The sequence below is a fragment of the Carica papaya genome, chromosome 5 (genome assembly GCF_054855325.1).
Source record: "Carica papaya isolate Zhongbai chromosome 5, ASM5485532v1, whole genome shotgun sequence".
In the NCBI taxonomy this organism is placed as follows: domain Eukaryota; kingdom Viridiplantae; phylum Streptophyta; class Magnoliopsida; order Brassicales; family Caricaceae; genus Carica; species Carica papaya.
Window position 1 is genome coordinate 329549 of NC_142313.1, and position 25148 is coordinate 354696.

The 25148-nt window shown below is 35.5% G+C and overlaps 1 protein-coding gene across 3 annotated transcripts in view; it reads left to right on the top strand.

The window, feature by feature from the left end:
• Positions 1-25148, top strand: part of LOC110808326 (calcium-dependent lipid-binding family protein) — an 81259-nt gene that overhangs the window by 5144 nt on the left and 50967 nt on the right. For 2 of the 3 annotated variants that reach the window (XR_015818970.1, XM_088219452.1), the window contains exons 2-17: positions 6731-6812; positions 7095-7198; positions 10749-10844; positions 10957-11004; positions 11170-11220; positions 13568-13671; positions 14079-14196; positions 17697-17798; positions 18510-18710; positions 18895-19052; positions 19311-19469; positions 20598-20690; positions 20824-21175; positions 21451-21564; positions 24320-24415; positions 24567-24634. Coding sequence is in view for 1 of the 3 variants with exons in the window: in XM_088219452.1 (XP_088075578.1) it covers positions 6731-6812; positions 7095-7198; positions 10749-10844; positions 10957-11004; positions 11170-11220; positions 13568-13671; positions 14079-14196; positions 17697-17798; positions 18510-18710; positions 18895-19052; positions 19311-19469; positions 20598-20690; positions 20824-21175; positions 21451-21564; positions 24320-24415; positions 24567-24634 (1946 nt within the window). In the remaining 2 variants the exon portion in view is untranslated. Of the gene's footprint in view, positions 1-6730; positions 6813-7094; positions 7199-10748; positions 10845-10956; positions 11005-11169; positions 11221-13567; positions 13672-14078; positions 14197-17696; positions 17799-18509; positions 18711-18894; positions 19053-19310; positions 19470-20597; positions 20691-20823; positions 21176-21450; positions 21565-24319; positions 24416-24566; positions 24635-25148 lie in introns of those variants that run through there. The other variant, XR_015818971.1, reaches the window with a different exon arrangement.

Genomic DNA, 25148 nt, shown 5'->3' on the forward strand with positions numbered 1-25148 from the left:
CATGATGACCTTATTGGAAGGCACCTATCGTGATTTCCCCCAACCTAATCAAAGATTGTGCATAATGGGTCATCATGTATTTTCCCTTGTAAATCCCTTTTTCAACTCCTTACTGGTATCTCTACCAAGACCTCAATTGTCAAGGTATTTTGGACTATTCCTCTTAAGGTGAAGCTTTTTGCTTAGATTACTATTCAACTAAAGTTGAACACAAATGATCTGCTCCAAATATGTCGTCCTTATCGGGCCTTCTCTCTTGATGTTTATGTTATGTGCTTTAGGCTACACTCATTTATTTCTTCATCGTGACTTTTTTTGGGAAATCATGTACGAGTATTTTCAATTTGTTTGGTTGGTAGTAGGCGTCAACCCCAACTATGGAGACTTTCCTCAGTGTTTTTATAAATGAGAAAGGGTCGAGGAAGTAAAGTAAACCGTTGTGGCAAGGTGTCCTCTTCGCTAGCCTATAATGCATATGGCTTGCTCGCAATTTTACAATATTTAACAACAAACATATTTCCTAACTAAACTTTGGGAGAAGGTTATCTTTTTAGCTATGTTCTAGGAGAAAGTGCATGGTTACTTTTATGACATTAGCATCTCCTTTCTCCATCAAAGATGAAATGTATTTATTGATAGCATGTAGCATTAGTATTAAGTTTATTACTTTCTCTCTTTTCCTATCCTTCGTTGGGATTGTTTTTTTCTTTCTATTTTGAGGAATATGTCTTATTACTTATTTCACATTTAGAATTGCACAGAGAAGACTATTTATCTCATAAGGTCTATAGAAAATTTTGATTAAACATCAACAGTCTTATTTAAAAATAGAGTACGTTATGAAGAAAATTCTAATGACCTTCCTTTCATTTTCAACAATTTTGTAAGAATGAATTAAAGAAAAAACTTACGAGTATACCATATATTTTGACTTGGACATGTTCTAATAAAGTTGAGGAATTTTAAATTGTTCATTGATCTGGACAAAGTCAAGAAAAACTTCTTAAGTTTTTTTCATTATTAGATCATAACATAAAATAGTTCCTAAACAAATCTCTTTAGAAATAAAGTTTTTTTTTTCTCATAGTAGCCTGCTTCAGTCCCCTTATGAAACTTTCATTATCAGGTTAGCTGTATACTTCACAGGTTTCTAGTAATTCACATGGTATCATCAAATGATACAAGTCTTGTATAAGAATATACGACGTAATAAAAAGCCTTGTTGACGATCGCGAATAGGGCCCAAGTAGAATCTTTTTTGTTTTGTTTAGTGCGATTTTCCAATCTGAATTAGTATGTCAAAACCCAAACTAATAAATGTTAGAGTTTTTAGAATTAGTTAATTGTTAGATAAAAATTAATTTTAATTTAGTTATAAAAGTTTTAAATGTTAAGAATTGTGCCAAAATCTATTGACAAAAAGCTCCATATTGCCACGACATTTCAGGAAGTTAGAGTTTATTTGAAGGTGAAAGTTTTTTCTCGGACTGCTATCAACTAGAATCTCAACACTAATGATTTGCTATAAACGTCGCGCCCCCACCGTGCCTTGTCCGCTGATGTATGTGCTTCAAAGATGTTGAGACTCAATCCCACTTCTTCTTACATTTTGTTGCAACACTTGGAGAATGTGGGCTATCTTGTGGAAAAGTTCGGCATCACCTTGGTAGTGCCCCTTACTGTTGAGTTCTTTATGAATTCTTGTTTACAAGGAGTTGGTGGAAGAAAACAGGTATACAACTATGGCGAGTGGTTATTTTTGTCGGACTTTGGTGCATTTGGCTTGCAAGAAATAATAAGATCTTTCACAATCGGTCCATGTCTTCCTACAAGCTTTTTTTTTTTTTTGAAATGAGAGATATGGTATGATTCATTAATTCACAAGCACCAAAGAGGTGCTAAACTATGTACGAAAAAGTACATGTCAATAAGAATATCAATGAGGTCCCAAAAATACTCCATTGTATAAAGAGGATGATCTATTACAAAAAAAACTCAAGATCTGGAACTATCTATCTCTAATCCTTTCAAACTCATCTTCCATCTTCTCAAAAACTCTTTTGTTTATGTCTTTCTACACCACCCAAAAGATAGTAAGAGGAATGAGAGTCACATGATTGTTTTCTTCCCTAATACCCTCTAAACTCAAATCTTCCTTTATTAAACTAGCCATAGTCCAATTGATCTCTAATAACCTGTAAGCATGGTTCATAATTTATATGCAAGCGGGCACCAAAGAAGAATGTGATTACAAGACTCTTTCTCTCTCTTGCATAGAAATAATCGTTCATCCAATTTCTTTCTCCTCCTCATCATCTCGTCAATAATAAAATATGTTCACGTCATGCTTCCAGGTTAAGAAAGCAACTATGATTGGAGCATTAATCTTTTAGATTGCCAAAAAAAATCTAGTCTCCGTGGTGTAATTCATAATTAAATTATTATAAAAATATCTGACTGATAATGACTCTCTATTATTAAGACTCCAGATTGGTTGGTCATTACTCTAATTAATTAAGGGCGTGCCTACATTTGGTTTACTTCTGTTGGTCGGTCAAACGTCCAGTCAAAACACTCTCATGTCATGTCTTCCGATAAGCTTAGCAAGAGGGTTTCCTTTATGGCCTCATTTTGGACTAAAGCTCATGGTTATTTCTAAGAGAGTAGCATCCTGGAGCTCCATCGAAATTGAGATTGTATCATATCTATAGAGTAGGGGTCTAGTGGTGTTTCACATTTGTTTTTTTCTTTCTTTTTTTTTCCTTTCTGGAGGATGTGTTATTTTCTATTTATGTAATTATCTTCTCCCCCACCTCTTCCACTATTACCTTCCCCCTATGCATCACAACCATGTCATCCGGCTTCGGTGTAACTACGGTCGCCTCACTCTCCACCGAAACCACCACCAAGATTGGAATGGAACCCTCATCTTCAATCTCGGCAGTGTCGCGGCCAACCACAGATGTGTAGGCTTCTCTCCCCACTCATTTGTTATCCTCTCTGCGTTTAGAATCAATTTCCGCATTCACCTTCGTCTCTAATCAAGAGATTTCCTGCTCAAACATAAGCTTTTGTTGGAACCAGTTTATCTAAATTTGTTGCCTAGTACCAGAATTTGGTTATTGGAACGTATGAGCCAATACATTTGTGAATATTTCTTTTATTATTCATCTCATTATGTCTTTACCAAAGACTTTTGGAAAGCTCCAGTTTCGTCAAAGGTAAGGGTGTTTGCATGGATGACCATTCATCGAAGGGTTACTGCTAATGAGATGTTATAAATTGGGAAATTTAATAGAGCTTTATCTCCAGATATCTGCTTGATATGTTAGAAGGGAGGGGTGACACACTCCAATTTATTTACCATTATGAGGCAATTACGGAACTTATGGATAAGAACAATGAACTGATTTGGTTTAAGCTGGATGGCTCCTCTTATGATAGGGAGCGTTATGGGATTGTGTTTTCATGTTGAAGGGGGGTTAGGAAGGTGGTAACACCATATGGCAAGGGACAATTTTTGCTGATTTGTGGTGCATATGACTTGAGAAGAACCTTAGAATATTTCACAATCGATACTTCTCATTCCGTGAGCTGCTGGAAAGGGTAAGATATTTTGCCACCTTATAGGCCAAAGCTCAGGAGAATTATTTCGATTAGTTGTTTCTTAGCTTCATCAGAACTGGGAAGGGGTCCTTTTTTCTCCACAAGTGCTTTTGGCTGCTTTGATTTTTGTACAATTGTTTCTTCTGTTTACATTTTTTGAGTAGGATGTTTTGTACTCCACATATGTATTCTTTTCTCTGACTTCCTAATAATGCTTCCTTTTTCCATTTAAAGAAAGTTTGAAAGATTGTATTGCTTAACTCCGGCCAAATCAACCACATTCTATCAAAAATAGCACATCACTAGAGAGGTTATACTCCCGATTAAATGTTGGGCCCATCAATGCCAAAGTGGGAATCCTTCCACATGCCCATCAATGCCAACGTCTCCATAACATGGCACGAGATTCTTTAAGCCATTTCATAATGCAGGAAGAGATGATAGTAAATCTTAGCATCTTTCTATCATGTAAAAAATACCCATGGTTACAAAACACAATTTTGTAGCAAATAATTAGCGTTAATCCTATTTTCAATTGTGGTCCGTGAAAAAAGTTTTCACTTTAAAGGGAGTCATACCCTTTTGTAAAGGCTTATGAAGAAGAACATTCAGATTAACATGGATTGCAGGTAAAGTGCATGTAAGATTTATAGGAATATAAACTTGAGAACTACACCCGACCAAAGGCCAGATTCTGCAATCTGGCTGATTAGGAAATATCAACGAATCGAGAATCTTGCCAAGATTAGCCATTTCTTTGTCTTCTCAATCGTTAAGATTTCTAAAGAAAGCAAAATCTCACGAGAGGAATCATTGCATAGAATCATAATGAAGCAAAATGGGAGAATAATGATTATTAGATAACATATATATTCTTGGGAAACTAGGTGACAAATTTTCATTGGATCGCTTGGGATGTAATGAGTCAATATGGAGGTTGAGTGCTATTCTCAACGAAGTCCTTCTGCTTACATATCCAATAGTCTTGCTTGCTGTGCCTTTCCTTGGAAGTAAATTTGGAAAGAGAATGTATTGCTTAGATTTTCTTTTTTTTTTGTTCTTTTTTTCTTTTGCTTTGGAGGTTGTAAAAAGACAGATCCTTACAACTGAAAACTTACAAAGGAGAGCTATGACCAGATCTTTAGCAAAAGGGTGTTATTTATGTAAGGGGTCAACTGGGATTGCAAATCATGTTTTTTTTCCTTATTGAAAATGAAGATATATTCATAGGAAGAAAGAGATACAAAGGAGGATTGAGTATCCTTTGCCAGGATTAGCCTTTAGGTAGCATAGTATTGTGTAGACTGCATGAAGGTGCACCTCTCTCAAGCTATGTATAAATTTGCTAATCTCACTTGCGACTTATGCAATGTTCGGAATTTTATGAGCAAGACATCAAGTTTTCCTCCAAGCCTTTGGTAAATTTCTTTGTCTTACAACTAGATCTTTTTTTGCCTCTCCTAGTTGATTAATGTGAACTTCTTGGGTCTAATCAATGTTGTTGAAAGCAACACGATTTTTCGTTTTGACATCTTCTCCAAGACGTGCGTTGAGTCTTCCCTTGCAAGAATCCGGTAATAGAGGGATTTGGTAAGGATCCTGGCGATTTAGGCTGAGGGAGTTGGCGATGAAGATTGGCTTAGTTGTGCGTTGATGAAGAGGAAGCTAACAGTAAAAGTTGGCTTTGGCGTTGCGCGGGTACACGTAGAGAGAGTAGGCATGTAGTAGGATAAGTGCGTGCTAGTGTAGCTTTAGGAAGACAAGATTCAAATTTGATTTACACGAAAAAAAAGAGTGTGTAAACTGCAATGAAGTTCTTGCGAAATCTAGAAAAAGCTTAGAGCTCTGTTATCATGTATGATTTAGTGAGAAACTGAATTTCTTGTATGTTGAGAAGGAGTGTCTGCATTTACATTTAATATATATACATATATGTGTATGTGTATTGATTTATAGCTTTTACAAAAAGGAAAATAGTAAACTAATTGCATCAAATAGATTCAAGACAAATCAAATTTCCAAATTAGTAGGATTCCTGATCGGTATTCCATAATTTTGGAAGATTTATTTCTTAATGCTAATTTATAATATTGAAAGAAAAATTTCCAACAATTAGTGTAGATTGCAAATCGTTTATTATTATGGTGTTGCTTCTCTTATTGCCTTTGGTGCTCGACTTTTAATTTCCTTAATCTAGATTTTGCTCTATCTATTTAGGACGAGCTTTGGGCTTATCAGAGTATTTGGGGTGCAAGAAGAGGAGTAAAGTAGCATCTTTTGTTCCATTGGGTAGCATGAGGGTTATTTGGAAGCAAAGGAATTTTAGGCTTTTGAGTACTTAGCCTTTTTCTTTTGACAAAGTTAAACTCTTGGCTTCAGACCCTGATGGTTTCGGTAATCTTTTTTATACTAACTAAGATTTAGGAGACCATGTTGATATTTTGATTAACAAATTAACCACTGTCTTCCGAAAATTATTGATGGTATACAACATATAACTAGCCTAACAGAGCCAATTATTTTGTGTATTGGATTACAAATCAAAGAGAAATCGAGGATATGATATAAAAATGACAAATAACTTTTAAGACGGAAATACTCCTACAAATGCTATATTTTCGTCTCTTTAAAATTTGAATCATAGTATTCATTCTTATTGGATTGGGAATGAAAAACAAGACATACTTTTTCTAGAATTATAGACAAATGAATTTCTAAAAAAAAAAAGAATTCTAGACAAATGGAAGTCTAACTCCTAAATAAGCATTTCTTGAAGCCTTCTGAAATTCGATTAGTTTATTCATTCCTTTTTTCCGTGCCGAAGAAGGAAGGTTCTACTTAGAATATGACTGTAAATCATCTCCTTTTTGTACGGGGTGGTAGTCCTCGTGTCTTGTTTATAAATTACTTTTTTATTTCTTAAGAAAGGAGAAATGCATGTTGTATGTATATCTGGGTTTTTTCTATTAAAAAAAATTATGTATTTAGCTTTTAGTAATAGCAGAAACTTTTCCTTCTTTTTCCTTTTCAAGTTTTAAGAACATGTCATGTTTTAGTGTTTTGACTTGTATGTGTTTATGAGATCATGCGTTGAAATAATTCTGAAATGATACCTGGCTTATAGGTTCTGCATTTACTTCGAAGATATTTGGGGGAATATGTCCATGGACTATCAACAGAGGCTTTAAGAATCAGCGTTTGGAAAGGTTGGTCATTGAATCATTAATGTACTTGTACATTATGACCTACCATTATCTTGAATTAACATATTGTAACCTACCACTTTGTTATTGTGACCAACCACTTTGTGGGATTTTATATGATTAAATTCTCCTTGTGGAAAAAATGTATATGGATGAGCAAAATCATGCTACACTATGCTGGTATAAGAATTCTTTAATTTGCTACTAGTACCCCCTGGCTGCCTACACCATTTTATGTCAACTATAACTCTTTCATAGTTCATTGTTTAATTGCTCCTTTTGCAGGGGATGTTGTTCTCAAAGATTTAAAATTGAAGGCTGAGGCACTCAATTCACTTAAACTTCCAGTCACTGTCAAAGCTGGTTTTGTTGGCACCATAACGTTAAAGGTTGAGATATCATCACTTACAGTTGACTGGCTATCTTTTGTGTATATACAAATCTTTTATAATGTATATATAAATTATCTATGCTGTCAATATATATAATACATATATACGTGTACATATATTTGATGAAAAATGAAATATATTAGTTAAAGGGAGAAGAGAGACATCTTAAATGAGAATAAGCTATTGTTTAAGGAAAAAGATGCATTAGAACAAATAAAAAAGGAGCTAAAAAACAAGACAAGATCTATACAAAATAGTAACTCAGGCTTGTGGACAGAGGCATCCCCCTAAAGGAGCTAGGCACATTGATTGGAAAAAGAACAAGTCCCCTTTATTGTGTTCACCCTAGTAGCAAACCTTGTGTCCCATATGTTTAAGATACTGCCTGATGGCCCACCGATGTGAGGAATGAGCACTCTTTAAACCTACTCTCCTACACACTACACACTAAGAAGCTACTTGTATCCTCTTTCTTCGTCTCTTATAGCATGGCTACATCCAGGTTTGGCCTTACAATAATTTCCTTGATATTGTTAGGGTCCTTATTAAGGATCTAGTTATGGGTTCGTTGCTTCTTTGGGACAAGATGAGTTTCAACTTCTCTTTGTATTAAGTTGTATGGCTTTATAAGGATATTTCTTTGTTTATTTCACATTGAGATTAGTACATTTTTCCTTATTGATTTTTTTTTTCTGATGTTTCGGTCATATCTCGGTTTCGTCTATTGTATTTTTCTATTTTTAGAGGATGCTAGTCCTCCCATGATTCTCTTCCTTAAACAGCATCCTTAAAACCATGTAAATTTCTTCCCTTCCAAATAACCCTTTGCCAAGGGAATAGAAGAGGTTAACCCCTTTACCTCTTTAACCTTTTCCTTCGTCTCTATGCCCCATAGATACCTTCTTACCATTCTTAAGCTTATAAATTGTGGAAACTATTCTTTCCTAGAAAGTCTTAATCATAGAGATAATACTCTTGCATAACACCTTAATCATAGAGATAACATTTTTGCTTAACGTTCATAAACTCTTCAACTTGTTTCCTGAAGAGTGGTCACTAGAAACCTTAGGAGTGATTTGCGGGTTTACGGAGAATAAAACAAAAGGATCCTCTCTCACTGTTTATTTACCATAATGTTGAGGTGAATGTTGGCTAGGTGATAGGGAAGAGGGATGACAGAAGATTTGTTGGAAATGATAGAGTAGAGGTATCCCACCTCTAATTTGTGGATGTTACAATTTTATTTCTATCGCATAGCTATAGATTGATCACGGTTCACACTTGTGCAAGTGTTCGAGCACATATTAGAGCTTCGTACAAAATCTAACCAATTATGGTTGGTAGGGATAAATGTGACAGACAAAGATGTGAGCAACCTATCGAGGCCGATAGGATATTTTAGATTAGCTTGGCCAATTACCTATTTAGGTGTACCATTAGGAGGAAATCCTAGAAGTAAGGTGCTGTAGTATGGGTTGGTTGAAAATGTGCTAAACAGGTCATGGAGTTGGAGCAGAGACTTGTTTCCTTTGGTTGGTAGAGTTACAGTAAGTTAGATATGCTTATCTAGTATCCCTATCTATTACTTGTCGTTGTCCCTAATATCAATGAGAGTCGTCGAGGGATTGGAGGGGGTGGTGAAGAAGTTCTTGTGGGTAGGACTAGGGAAGGAGAATGTGAATCATTTAGTTAACTGGGAGATGTTGTTGGTTCAAAACTTCCGGAGGTCTGGGCATTGGGAAATTTGTCACTATTAGTTAAATGGTTATCATGTTTTTCACAGTAACCTGCGTCATTATGGAACATAGTAATTGAAAACATTTATGAGAGTTAATGTAATTGATGAGATGCAGTTGCTAGGAGTTCCATCTAATAAAAGAGTCTAGGAAGACTGTCTCCAGTTTATTGCACCTCTTCACTACCCTTACCCACTATAGAGTAGGAGAGGGATCTAAGGTTTTATTCTGGGAGGACCATTGGAGGGGTGATCATCCCCTGACTTCCGAAATTTCCCCCTATTTAATGTGTCCTTTTGCCATAATGCACCTATCTTTGAATTTGTAAGCCAAACCGATTTAACTTTTAACTTCCACTTTTTCTTAATTTTGAATGACAAAAGAGATTGATGAACTCCTTAATGAGATTACTGGAACCAATTTTCCCCAATAGGCGGATAGGCGGATGTGGATTTTGAAAACCTTAGGCGTTTATGCTTGCAAATTCTTTTTTGATCATATTACCCAATGTCCAGATTGTTATCTTACCCTTCACCAAGATATTTTGGCAAATTAGAAGGCCCTTTCTAAGGTGAAGGTGTTTGTGTGTATTGCAGCTCTAAATCGACTAGACACTAATAAGTTGTTGCAGGTTCGTAGGCCTAATCGAGCTTTTTATCTGGACGTTCGTGTGATGGATTGAAGAGAAGGGGGAAACACATCATTATTTATTGCTTCAGTGAGAAGTGGCTTGAAAGTTGTGGATATGGTTATTTGATGCATTTGATTTATATTGGATAACGTCTCCCTTTATGGTGTGTGTTATGGATTCTAACATGTATGGCTGACAGGTGAGGAAAAAAGTCTATGGTAGGGAGCTCTAACTGCAGGTTTATGGACAATATGGTTGGAAAGAAATCTCTCTTAAGAAAAAAATGGTTGGAAAGAAATCATCAGCTCTTCAAAGATAAATCCTTGTGTTTGAAATTCTGGCCGGTGTTTATGGAAAATTTCCAAATATCTTATATTCTGTACCTCATAGGAACTGGAGAGCAATAATCTTCATCGTCATGTTTTCTGCCATTGTTACTCATTGTTCTTCATCTTAGTGATATTAAAGGGAGCAAAAATTACAAAATAGGTTGTCTCCAGATATTTGCTCATGTGCTACGAAGAACAGTCACATGCACATCTTTTCTTACATTGTAAGATTGCATGGAATTTGATCTATTTGGTTTTTACTAGGTCTTCCTCCCGCAGTTGATTGCTTAATGGGTTCATATAATCATGTAGGGGTGCAGGAGGGAGCCAATCCCCCATGAAAAGGGGCAATATTTGTAGGATTAGAGATTTGGCTGGAAAGAAACTGCAGAATTTTTTATAACCGATATTCTTCTTTTATGAGGTGTGGGATAGGGTTTTAAAATTTTCTTCATTATGGACCAAAAGTCGCGGGAAATATTCCGAGATAGCCTTCTCAGAGCTTCGCTGAAACTGGGAACACGTTATTAGAGTATTTTCATTTATGTATTTCTTTCCATTGCATCTGATATAATTCTTTAAGGAGGATGTCTTATTCTTTGGATTTTTTTTTCTCTCTCTTATTCTAAAAGCTTTTTCTATTAGAAAAATTACAAACTAGGGGAGATAAGCTATCATGCAAAAGAAAATAGAGAAAAAAAAAAAACAAAAATATGAAAGGCAATGGCAATATAAAAAGTTTCTAGAGGTGGTTAACATTGTTTTTCATGATTTTTTTTTGATAAATTTCAAAACATGCTTTAGATGTTAAGGATTGATTCTAGTTCTTGTATTTACCTTTTTCCCTACAGGTTCCCTGGAAAAGCTTAGGAAAAGAACCTGTAATAGTTCTCATTGATCGTGTCTTCATTTTAGCATGCCCCACCCCTGATGGCCGGACTCTTAAGGTAGGAGGATATTTCATTGATGGAACTTGTAGATTTATTCTCTTATCTACTGTTAAACAAGGTCAGTATTCCTTGGTCTAAGTGTGTTTTTTTTTTTGTTTTACTTTGGCAGGAGGAGGATAGGGAGAAGCTTTTTGAAACCAAACTTCAGCAAATTGAGGTGATAATCTATATATAGTTGTTATCTTGCGTCTAAGTTACCCACAAGTTTTTGACGAATTCATGTGTGTGATCAGAGTTGATTGTTTTTTTCACACTTATTGCATTTAGATGAGAATTTTGGAGATTTATTTTTGATCGACATTCATGCTATTTTATTGTGCAGGAAGCAGAATCAGCAACCCTTGATGCAATATCAAAGTCGAAGTCAGGAAGTGTATGCTTTTAAATACTGTTGCTTGTTTTAATTTGTGTGGTTGTCTGTTGTGAAACTGCTTTATATTATTGTGATTTGGTTGCTTTTATGGAATTTTTAATAACCGTGCCCAACACTCTGCTCCAATGTTGGACTGGTGGTGTTTGTTGGCATCATTTTTGGCTAAATATGTTTTTTTTGGAATGCCTTTGTCTAGTTTGCAAAGGAATAGGAAGACTGTTCATTATTGACGTCTTTCTATTTTCTTTTCTCGTTTTCCAATTTTTCCTTTTTGTTCCGCTTGTTCAGGGATGCCTTATCCTTCTTTCTTTAATTTTCTGCTATACTTAATAATACATTGAAAAGTGTACCTAAGAAATTGGGAGAGGAGCTAGTTGGGTTATGGATGTTAGACTCTTGAAGGAACCTTGCTTCACTTTTTTCCTTCTTTATTACAAATTGACCTTCTTGTTTGTCTATGAGCCAAGCCCATGGGTCTTTTAGGGTTGTTTCTTTGACTATATCCCCAAAAAAGAGAACAGGGCATGATATTGTGTTGATTTTAAAGAAGTATGTTCTTTTCTTTTCTTAACATTTGTGGCTTAGGAGGATTCTTATCTTGCTTTTCTACCTTTTTCTTTTCTCTCTACAATAGTATTTCTTTTTCAATAAGAAATTGGAAGTACACACCTAGGAATTCGACATTGTGGTTGGGGTAGCTTGATCATAAAATTAATGTTTTACTTAACATACTGGAAATGAGTGTTCTGTAGAGAACTTTAGCCTACTTGATCAGCTTCCCATATCGGAAAGCCTGTAATTGTAATGTCAATCTCCTACCTTGGGAGATTTTCGGCTATTGAGTATAAATAGTTTGGTTTATTTCTAGAGGGGCTTGCTATGGATTGTGAATTTTGAGAGAATGGTAGGAGATCTTGGATTTTCATTTGCCTTGTGTTTGCATTGTTAGGTGGAAATGGAGTAGCTCATTAGATCCCTATGCAATGTCCTTTTGCCTGTCTTCGTAAGTTGGGTTTCTTTTAAGGGGAAAACATCTATGGATTGTTATGGGAGGCAATAACATAGAAGTACTTGGTCTTGGTTGTGAAGAATGGGAATGTTTGAAGGAGATTGTTTGTTTTGGAAGGAACTAGGAAGATTTGGGCTGACTTATGGGTAATTTGGTTTGAATGAAATGTTGCAAGCATCAATTTCAGTCACCTCAAATGTTTTGGGTACAAAGCAATTAATTGCACAAAATTAGACCACCACAGGAGGTGTACTAGTTAGATCTTGTACTAATTAGATCTTTTAGGTGATTCAGATGACCCGGAAGAAGAATCAGGTTGCTTTAACCTTGCTTCCATTCAGGTTAATCCTCTCGGGAAGGATGAAGTGATATGAAATGTTACCCTTAGGAATGTTTTTAGGTTAAGTCCCTATATCACCATATTGCTTAAGACTTATACAACTATTTTCCATAGAAGCATGGAACAAGAGGGGCAAAATTCGAGGTTATGAATGGGAGGATTAGAGGCGCAAGATTCTCATGAATGTGTGTTGTTCGTGCTATAGAGTTGCTCAAACTTTGGACAACATTTTGTTGAGGTGTTCTTTCTCTTACCGGTTATGGTATATAGTTTTTTATTTCCTCAAGATGCAGCTGGTGATGGCTGGTTTGCTGCAGACAAGCTTTGGGTGTGAAGTGGCATCTGACATGATAAGAGCAGAAAAAAGCGTCTCTCTTATCCCTTTGGCTACCATATGGGTGAGAGAAATAGGAGGCCTTGTTGAGGATATTATAATTCTTTGGACAAAGTTAGAGAAGTTTTAGATTCCATTTTGTTTTTTGTTTAACTTCTTTAAATGTGGGGTGGAGGATTTGAAGGACCTTATAGATATGTTGACTATCATGAAAATTCTTCTATATGTAATTGGGTTGCATCCCCTTGATGGCATCTACATCCAATACACTAACTGAAAATTTAAAGTAGAAATCAATTAGGAAAGGAACTTTAATTGCACCAAATAGATTGTAATGACATATTGTCAATACTTCAACAAAGATTAATGGGGATGTGGGATATGTTAGGGGATGATTTTTTGCACTATGTGATGTAAAGGGGTCTAATCTTCAAGTGGCATATCATGTTTTCATTTTTTTTTTATTTTCTTTATCAAGTTATTTATTTGTTAATGTAAATTGAAATATGTATAGCTCTGTTGGAAAATCTTCTTCCATTTCTTATTTCATTTGACATCCTTCACTTGATTGACTTCATGCCATGCCTTGTGGTTCTGAATATTGTACACAAGAGAAGCCTTGGTGCACATTATGGCGACTAAGTTGATAGTTGATTCTTTGCAGTCACCTCCTGGAAATTCATGGCTTGGTTCTCTTATTGCTACAATTATTGGAAACCTAAAAATATCTATTAGCAATGTACATATCAGATATGAGGATTCTGTTAGGTAAGTGGCAGACGCTTTCCACAAGGTGTTTGTTTCTCTTATTTCCTATAGTCACAATGCCTTTTATATAATGAAGTTTTTCTTTATTTTTTTTTAAATCTAAAGAATGTTTTACTATTTTGTGGTTCTCTTACGGCTACAATTATTTTGGATATCTAAAGTATATATTAGCAATGTACATATTAGATATGAGAATTCTGTTACATAAGTAGCATGGGCTTTTCACAAGGCTTTTGATTCTCTTATTTCCTTCCATTCACCAATTCCTTTAATATAACGAATTTTTTCTTTCTTTTTAATCTAAAAATTGTTTTTGGTATTTTGTGGCTTATGATCTTATTTGCCATTAATTACCTTTTGTACCTCAGTTTTTGTGTATTTTCATGGACAACTACATGTTTTCTCAGTAATGTGGGACATCCATTTTCTTCGGGAATTACCTTGGCTAAGCTTGCTGCTGTTACAATGGATGAGCAAGGGAATGAAATATTTGACACAAGTGGCGCTCTAGATAAGTTGCGAAAGGTCAGTACCTTTTTTCCTCCCTTAACTATATGAATAAGAGTATTGCAAATGAACCAATATGATTCTTTGGTCAATTATTGCATGATCTTATTTTTATCGATGTTAGCTCATCTCTGTCCTTTTTTTTTTTGGCTCTTGTTGACGATTACAATTTTATGGAATTTGGTTATCACTTCAAAATAACTGCTTTCTATTTATGTTATTAATATCTCTCCCATTGACGTGTGATATTTCTCTATGTGATAATTTTGTATCCATTTATAGTTTCTCTTGTGTATAAACTACCAGTATATTTATGTGTGTGTTAAGATTCATTTTAATGATATAACAAAAACCTTTCTTCTTTTGCTTTACATTCCCCATTAATGTTAATCATGATATCAAAGCCACGCCCATGATAACTGCACATTCTTTATAGTCGACCTTAGATCATATACCTAGATGCTCCCTAATGTGTGAGTACAGTTAAACTATCTTGTGTTGGCGCCGATGCAGCTTGAGTGCCTGGTACCTATTTAATGGACAGAAAAGTTCAACGACCTCTCCCTTGTTTTTGACTGACAAACAACTATGCCATATCATTCACTGATTTCCTTTGTTGGAGTTGAGGAATATCTCATGAAAACACACTTAAAGGCTCCTAGGTCGAGTTTCTCTCGCTAATATTTATGTATATAAACAAAGGCGACACACTCAGATACTTTAGCGATAAGATGGTTTGCGACACACTTAGATATTTTAGTTTTGACCAACAGATGCTTCCTTTGCAAGAATGATGCAGAATCTACCAACCATCTACTGCTTTGGTGCCACTTCACCTACAACCTTTGGACTTTGATTTATGGACTTTTGGGTATTAATTGGGCTATGTCCAGAACTGTCAGAAAAGAGCTACTGGCCTGGGAGTATTTGCGCAAGAAAAACAAACACTTCAGACTTATACCTCTTACCATCTTTTGGATTATTTGGAAAGAAGGAAACAATAGGGTGTTTGAAGATAAAGAAGATATTTTTGTCAACATCAAGGACAGATGGTTTATCTATTTTGGTTCTATTGTTTTAGGACACAACCTTGATGCCATGACTGATTTGGTTCTTATTGTTGATATACTAATTGACCTGTAAATCTTTTGTACATGGGTGGTGCCAAGGTATTAATATTAATATACACTTCTATTTAAAAAAAAAAAAGATGGTTCGCGACACTGAACTCTGGGTAAAATACGGGAAGGACTTCCATGGCACTTTAAAAGTCCAATACCTTGAATGTAATCGGTTAGGTAGGTGGCAGTAAGAATGAATTCCCTCCAATATTGTTTAGGCACATGATTTTGGAACAAAAAAAGCTCAGGTAGTAGCAAATAAGTAACTGTTTTTTCTTTTTATCTCTCCATTTGGTTGTGTAAATGTGGACACAAGATGACTAATGGACAATTCTTTCTTGGTGAAAGAAGGATGAGAATGTCCGATTGAAATTTTTTCTTAGTGTTATCAGTATGAAATTGTTTAATATGAACACCAAACTTGGTTTCATCATATTGTGAAATTGTAGAAGTATATGACTCCCATCAAATTTGGATTTAAGAAAAAGAAGTCATGAAACTCTTGTACAGTTATCAATGAAAAAACACATAATCAACTTTAGAAATATTAGGGATGTGGAATGATCCCGCTATGAATTAACGAGATAGTTTAGTGCTTCTTTTATTGCTTACAGAAAATGTTACACACATATGTTAAACAAGTTTACGTGCATCATAGTGCAAATTTCTATTAGTGGTTTTCCTTGAATAAAGAGGAAAACATCACTTTAAGAATAGAAAAGGAAGTGTGCCCAAGTTTTTGTCGTGTAGCTAAATCTTGTTGACTGTGGTATTAAAGAGAAAGGAGAGAGGTAACCAAGGTGTCTCCAAGAAGCACAATCGTTCTTTGCCTTAGCATGTCCAATATTTATCCCCAAGTCTTTGTTCGGAAAGTCACAATGAGAAGGAAAAAATGTCGCTTTACTATTCAAATCATAAGACAATTTAGTCATTGATACGAGATGAGTGCAGAATTGTGGGGGATGAAATATATTCTCAAGAGTAAAGTTGGGACTAATCTTGATAATACCAACTCCTACAATCGTTAACAAACCATCTGAAGTGACTATGTTTCTGTTACTGGGACAAGGAGTATATGTGATAAAATCTTGTGAAAAGTTTGTCATATGATCAATGTCTTTTGAGTCTATAATCTATGATTATACAAAGGATCTATTTGAGGCATTTAAGCTATTTGAAGCAAGGAACTTACTTGAATGTGCCAATAGACTTGTACCTGTGAGATTTTATAAAGATTTGAGATGAGTTTTCAACCTTTCAATTTTCTCTTTGTACTCTTTGCTCTGGAGTCTTTTCTTCCATTTGTTGATTTGTCAAGTGGGTCTGTCCCTGGGTTTTATGTGGGACACTTCTGTATCCCTAATGATGTGAATTCGTCCCTTAAGAATTGGCACGGTGATGAAGAGGAAATAAACCATGGAAACAATTAGTAGCAGGGGCTGTATTATACGACTGTATAGACTGTTGGCAATGAAGGTCGGCTGTTGCAATGGAGATAGGGTAGACACACGAAAAAAACAGAGGTGCGCGCGGCTGAAGCAGATGCACAGGGGTGCGTGCGGCTGAAGCAGATGCAATGGGGCTGTGGTGGCTGAAGCAGGTGCGCAGAGGCTGTGTGTGGGTGAGGCAGATGCATGCAGGAGCTGGGCGGCTGTCTGGGTGCATCATGGTGCAGCCGGGCAATATCTGAACATGGAAAAGATCACACAATGACAGGGTGAGGCAAAAACAGCGGCTGTGCACAGAAGCAGAGCACCCGAAACAGGGCGGCACTGAAGGTGGCTGCTGCGTGGTACAGGAACAGGGCTCGTGGTTGAAATGGGGCGAACACTGAGGCAAAACACAGTTGATGCGGCTGCGACACAGCATGCTGGAACAAGCTGTTTCCAGGCGTGGCAGAGGTGTTTCTGTCTATGAAGGCCGCCTATGAAGGCTACATATGAGTTTAGGTTTTTCCTTTTTTCCTTTTTGGTCCAGTAATAGAGGCCAATTTAGGGCCTGTGGAAAAAGTTAGAATATTTTTCCTATAGTTCTAATATCATGTGGGAGAATAGAATATTTGGATTTGTTATTAAATAGTTGAGTCCTATATATATATATATAGCTTTAAGTGTGAGAAAGAAAACCCTAAAATTGATTACACAAGAGTATTTACTATTATATGTTTATTTTTTATTTCTATTTCATAGTTGGCTTCACATATTATTTATTGACCTATTTCTTTCTTTATTTTTATTCTTTGATGACGTTAGTACTGTTTCTCTACCTTGTTTCATAGTTTTTCTTTTCATGTTTTCAGATTCATTCTCACTATGTGTGATCACCACCATGCTACATATTAGTTTTGTATGATAAGCTGAATTATGTGCACTGATATATTTTATTTTGTCAATACAGTCATTGCAACTTGAGAGACTTGCTATGTATCATGACTCAAATAGCCTTCCTTGGGTGATAGATAAAAAGTGGGAGGATCTAACTCCCAAGGAGTGGATAGAGGTTTGTTCTTACATGATGATGTTATTCTTATGCTATTATAGTTGCATGGATGTGCTGGGATAAGATAATCATGGATAGCTGAAATAGTAGGTAATGTATACTTTTGAGCTATGTTGCTTGGACTTGGGTAGAACTTCCGGGAATGGGAATGGATCTAGGTGTTCAACACAATAATTTTTATAGTTGAAGATATGAGGATTCAGTCAATTAGAGTCCTTAATTTGGATGAAGGTACTTGGATTGTTTTGATCTGCAACATAAGAGAACTAATATAGCCTTTTGATGCTAAAATTATGTCTTATGCATACTGATATAAAATTGTTAGCACAAAAGATAGCAGACTGAGATTTGTCGTTAATGAAAGAAAATATATTCTAATTTGTAATATGTAAATGATTTAGGTATTGATTATGGAAAATTTTCTAACTTTATACATGTAAGAAAATCTTTTATCATTTATATATTCTTTTTCAACTTATAGTCTAAGAGCCTTTACTATTGTCTTTATATTATCATATATCATAACCTCTAGTTCTAGACCATCAAGTTTATGACATGTACATCAAGTGTCAGGAACAGATCCCATGACCATACCAGTGTCGTTTCATGTCCGACATGGATGTGCCACTAAAATTAAAGAGTCCGAGCAACATAGCCTTTTGAGTTGCATCCAATTGAGTTTTTCACAATTAATTTTTTTTTTTAATCCAGATATTTGAAGACGGCATAAATGAACCAATTGCAGGCCATGGAACAGTATCGAAATGGGCTCTGAACCGCAAGTATTTGGTTTCACCAATAAATGGAGTCCTCAGATATCATAGACTGGGAGGTCAGGAAAGGAATAATCCAGAGGTTCCCTTTGAGAAGGCCTCAATTGTCCTTAGTGATGTTAATTTAACAATTACAGAGGTGCTGATTGCTTTCAGTGCTTCTAGTTTCATTTTTAGCCCTATTTATTGCTTTCCTTTTCTGATCTGTTTGGTCCAGGGGAGAGTTAGAGAAGATATAATATTTCTGTAGTTCTGTTTTGACATTTTCTCAATGATTGAATAGAGTCTTGAAACGTATCTTGCTTGTATCTTCTTCTCCACAGGAGCAATATCATGACTGCATAAAGCTTTTTGAAGTTGTTTCCAGATACAAGACATATGTTGAGATTTCACATTTAAGACCTGTAGTGGCTGTTTCAAAGGCTCCTTATTTGTGGTGGCGCTATGCTGCTCAGGCTGCTCTACAGCAGAAAAAAATGTGGTACATAAATATATCATGTAGATTACCTCTTATATGAGATTACTAACTTAATGAACAGGAGATTTCTTGATAATTGAAACATAACTTTTATGAGAATTTCATTGCTCGGAGTTCTTATAATAAGAATTTGTTTGAAAACTTATATTTCTATTCAAATTCTTTTATCATGTCCCATTGATTGTATAATATTTAAGTCATGCAGTAACGAGAACATTTTGAAGCTGAAACTTACTTTTCGCGTGCTTTCCCTTACTTCAGCTATCGGTTCTCGTGGGATCGAATTCGCCATCTTTGCCAGCTCCGTCGACATTACATTCAGTTGTATGCTATTTCACTGCAGCAGTCATCAAAGTTTAATTACTCAGAAATTAGAGAAATCGAAAGAGACCTTGATTCAAAAGTTATCCTTCTGTGGAGGTACATAAATCTACTTTTCCTTTTTCATTTCATATGCATACCCATGGAATTTAGCTATTACTGGTTGAGATAATGTGAATTGGGTGTCTGGTATGCTGTGATGAATCCTGCTTAGGGGTAAGCAGATATATTACATCAAATATTTTAGCAGTGGTTGAGGTGTAAGTTTTGTGTGAAATAGTGCAGCTCAGAGTGATAAGATGGCATCTTATGCTTTAATATTAGAAGGTTCTTGGTTGTCTGAGTAGACTGTATTCCGTTGTTGCATTGGTCTATTATCTAGCATTAGTCTGTTCCTTGTGTTAAAGAAAACACTGCATCTCTGATTTCCAGGATAATCCTTATGTATGTTTTTAATGTACTATCTTTGGACTACTCTGAGTTTATGATATGGTTGTGATTTACTCTATCCTTTCATTGTATTTTTCACCTCTTATTTTAATAAAGCTCAGTCTTCAGAAAAAAAAAAGGACATAGCAGTTAAACTCTAATTAAGAACAAAATTACCTCTCCTGTTTCTTTGTCAGCATTGGAATATTTGTACTACAATGTCCATCCTATGTTGGTCTTCTTGTTTTACCTCATGTACCCTTGTTGACAGGATCTGGGATGAGTTTGCATCTGAAGCTTTGCCATGTGTCTGTGCTCAATGCTTCATCCCAGTCTTAGCAACATAATGTGAATGTACTTACATGCTTATCCACTCGTGATTTTATATGCATGCCCTGGTAAAACTCCCTGTGCCTGCACTTGTCTATAATTGTTTCTGTGTTCTTCATTTCTTACAATTCAATATGATTAGCAGACAAGAAAATGAAGTTTATCACAGTTGCTCCTATATTTGGATATTTACTGACTGTGTTAACCTTGCATATTTTCTGCTTGTGATAGAATAATTTGCGGTAGTCTCTTTGTGGCTAAAGCATGTTTTCTTACCCCTGTTTATTTTGTTTCTATTTTCTTTCTCTTCAAAGGAAGATACTTTTTTCTCTCTCTTCGTATTCTCTCTCTCTCCTAATAAGAAGTTTTCTAATTAAAAAAAATGTCATCTTTGTCCTTGTTCTTGGTCTCTTTTAATTAAACTCTCTGATCTTGTACTTTTGGTATCTGGTGTTGGTAATCTATTAGGTTACTTGCACATGCGAAGGTTGAATCGGTAAAATTGAAGGAAGCAGCTGAACAGAGGAGGCTTAAGAATAAAAGCTGGTTCTCATTGAAATGGTTGGTGTGAACTCTATTCTCTCTTTTCTTGAAAAAGATTATGTTGCCTTTCTGACTGGTTCATTGCATTTTCCTTCTAACAAAGTACAAGGTTTCTTCCATGATGATATATCATATTTATCTATTATTACAGGCGTGGAAACTCAGATGACTCTGTTGATAATAATGGATCTGAGGAATCTCCGGTAACAGAGGAAAAATTGACTAAAGAAGAATGGCAGGCAATAAATAAATTATTGAGTTACCAGCCGGATGAGGAGATGCCATCACACTCAGGAAAAGACATGCAAAACATGATCCAGTTTCTGGTAACTGTATCTATTGGTCAGGCTGCAGCCAGGATTATCAATATAAATCAAATGGAGATTCTTTGCAGCAGATTTGAACAACTTCATGTATCAACCAAGTTTAAACATCGAAGTACTCAGTGCGATGTGTTGTTGAAATTCTATGGCTTGTCTGCTCCTGAAGGGTCACTTGCCCAGGTTAACTTTCTATAACTAGATGGCATGTGCATAGTCCTGATACTACCATTATTCATTCTGAGATTTATTTTTGATTTTGTTATTTCCTTGTTACATTAGAAAATAAACTGGTTTTGATTTCTTTTTTTTTTTTCCTTTATGGTACCACGCTGCAGTTTCTCTCAGTACTTCCAATACATACTAAGTTTTATTAACTTAAAGCTTATGATGTAACCAACTAAAAACTTAAGTATCCATCACATGCCTTGTATAACTGGTTAATGCTTGTTTTGCAGAGTGTTTGCAGTGAGGAAAAGATGAATGCTTTGGCTGCTAGTTTTGTACACTCGCCGGTTGGAGAGAGTGTTGATTGGAGGTTGTCGGCCACAATTTCTCCTTGCCATGTTACGGTGATTTCCTAATTTTTTTTCTTTTCCTTTTCTTTTTTTTAATAAATTCTTTTTGGTTTATGGAGACAGAAAATGAGAGAAATTCGTACTTTATTGGGTAGCGTAGGCACTAATTACTGTTACTCAAAGGTTGGACATTGTTTAGGTGGCAGAATCATTCAACAAGGCTGGCTGATCTATTGTTACCCATAGACAGCACATGCATATTAAAATTCTGGGATATCTATAAGCAGGTTTTCAGTATAGATTTAAACTATGAGATATCGGGAATTATTTTTGAACCATAAGACCCAAAACAAAATAAGGAACGCACTACACCATAAAGCTTGAAGCTCTTTTCTTCAGCTCCAACAAGTTTTGATGGTGAATGGTGTACCTTGTACTGTCATCTTTTTAAACTCAAGTCCTTTTTTACAGCATTTTGTGCAGATAAATTTGTTTATTTTGGGACTTTTCTTTTGGGTGTTTGTGGCTATGGTTTCAAATAGCTATATGGCGACTAAGATTATCTTGTCTATGTCCAAATCATTATGTAATGTATGAAAGAGAATAATTACTGGTAATAATCTAAATTGGTAAAGGTGTACCTAGTAGGACATGGTAAGCATTAATATATCTTACTGATTCAACGTTAGATAATTGGTAATAGGAAGATCCACAAGTTATCTACTATTGTCGAATTCCATAGAACCTCATATTTCAACCTCTTGTATGTCAACAATATGACTGGTTTGTATTATTTTATTTGTTTATTACTACAACAGGTGAGAAAACAAGTATCAAATATTTTCTCAGGCTACAATGAATTTATGAAGATTTGGATACAATTCGGCCTGTAACATCTTCTGTGAAGACAATGCACAAACAACAAGAATAGTTAGCGACTATGCGTTTTGTCATAGGATTAGAACCTTTGTCTGAGCCCCTGCCCTCTCAAATTTTAGAGTGTTCAACTTTCTATTTTTACAGAAGTTCTGCATGAAGACTGCAATATTCCTCTAAAGATGCTCCTGTCCAAGAATACTGGTAGTGGTAATTCTGCCTCAGTCATTCAGAGATAATGAAGATCAGGGGGGGAGGTAAGGTCATCGTGGTTGCTATTCAGAGAACTATAGAGGTATATCATAAACCCACTTTTACGAGGGATCATGGTTGGAATTGGTTGACAGACCACCTTGCCAAAAGATCTGATTAAAAATATAATTGAACCACAAGGCTCATCCTTTATTAATGATTGAGGTCGACATTCTGACAATTTTTAAAGACGACTACATGAAATTTTTAAGGGTCAAGCTTCCCCTGCTATTGGTTATAGGATCTATTAGCCCTTGTGGGAAGGGGTCGTCGTTGCTGGTTTGTGGTGCATATGGCTAGAGAGGAACCGAAGGATATATGAATACCATTACTCATCACTTCAGGAGTTATGGGAGAGGGTGATATTCTAGGCCTCTTATGAGCCAAAGCTCACTGAAACTATTCTGATCTAGCAATCATTGAGCTTCATCAGAACTAAGAGGCAATTATTTTCTTCCCGTAGATGCTTTTTGGGTTTATGCTCAACTATAAATGATGTCTTATTCATAATTCTTTTGTGAGGACGACTTACTTTCAATAGTTGTATTTTTTTGTTCTTTTATCTTAATAATATTTCTTTTTCCAAAAAAGAGAGGATGTACTGAATCATCTCTTACCTTACCTTCTTTTTGCAGTTTCAATTCTTTGTTGAATAGTATGTTCTTTTAGCTAGTTAACTAAATATCTAAATTGTCTGTTTGTTTTTTTCTTGATTATGCCGTCCTCTTATGAAATCTTCTGTCTTCAAGAATTTGGTTTTACACAATCATGATCAATGGAGTTATTGTTTGATCGCTAACTAGCAATCTACATTCCTTCAAAAATTTGAATTTGTCATAAGAGAACTAAGCACATTGAGGTTGCTTGCCAACTTTGTTATTTATATTGGAATCAGAGTTTTTGCTTAGTGTCTACTTGGGCTACAACAAATGGTTTCTGGAGGGATTTTTTTCTCCAAGCAGTAGAGGGATTGAGTTGCGATTTCATATTTTCTTTTGTTTTCTTTATGTTTTCTCTCCTTTTTTCTCTGGAGTATAACTTATCCTCTTCTAGGTGTTTTTGCCCTTTCTGCATCTAATATATTTCTTTTCAATAAAAATCTAGTGTTTGGTTCTAGCTACGAAACAAAATAGCCTGTAACGAGTCTTCCTCCCAACTTACTCTATGACCTCATCCAACTACTCAAATAGGTATGGAGAAACACCTCAAGAGTGGCAGATGGCCCAACTCTCGAAGCAACTTATCTCAAATATTTGAAGCGAACTCAGAGTGTAACCTACTATTAGCTTCTAGGTCTCTAGTGCGCATCACAGAAACATCAGGAGAATAAATCTATTTGGATATTGCATTTATGTAGGGTTACAACTCAAAGGAAGTGAAAGAAGAAAGACAAAAAGATTTGAAGGATGAATCTGAAGATTCTATAGACTATGTTTGCTTAACAGAGTTGTAAGGCTGGGAAGAATCGAGTAGAGTGATTAAGGCATTCGACTAAGAGGTCTATCTATTATATTTTTTTAAGAAATTTCAAATTGTAAGTAACATGAGGGCCTTTTTGGATGACAAAATACGAAATGGGCTGATATGCTGATGGGTTAAGTTTCTTTTCTTGATCTGTTTGCTTATTTTTTTTTCTTAGCTTCTCCTATCTCACCGTCATTGTTACTCTGGACGATTGTAGGTTTTGAGGGAAAGCTGTGACCGCTTCTTGGAGTTTGTGAAGAGGAGTAATGCAGTTAGCCCCACTGTTGCACTGGAAACGGCAACTGCATTGCAGGTAATAGTGTATGTTGGTTGAATATTGTATTCTCCATGCTTTATATACATTCATGCAGGTATATGCATGTTATCGTATATTTATTGATGTAAGTGCATAGATATTAGTTAATGAACACACATGTTTTGGTGTCTTTCCATGATAATCCCAGATGAAGTTTGAGAAAGTGACTCGAAGAGCCCAAGAGCAATTCCAAATGGTACTGGAGGAGCAAAGCAAGTTAGTATATGCTGCCTTCTTATATTATATTCTTTTATATGCTTTTGATTGTTCTTCTTGTGTTTCATTTGATTTATATAGAAGATGGTCTTAAGACAAGTTAGAATTTTGGCATAAAATTAGGAATGAAAGTTATGAACTGCCCCCTATATTTGCTACTTGCTGTTTTGGAAAGGGGCTCAGGTAAAGGAACAAGCTCAATATACATGTCTTGAGTTTCTTGATGGCTTAATATTCCTCAATATAGATGCAGCTGGTACTCACTATGGTCTCTCTCTTTTGGGTCATTTATAAAGACAGAAAGGTTTCGAGGAGGTGAACATCTTTTTTGGCTTAAGGGCCATTCCTGTAGGGAGCCTTATAGATTTATTGTCTAACTTAACTTGTAACCTAATATGACTAAAGAACTTGAGAAGGAAACCTCAAGAAAATTTATTAGGAACAAATTAGAAATCTTGGAGCAGTACTCAAATTGATAACTCCTACTCAAATAAAAAACTCAATGTTTGAATAA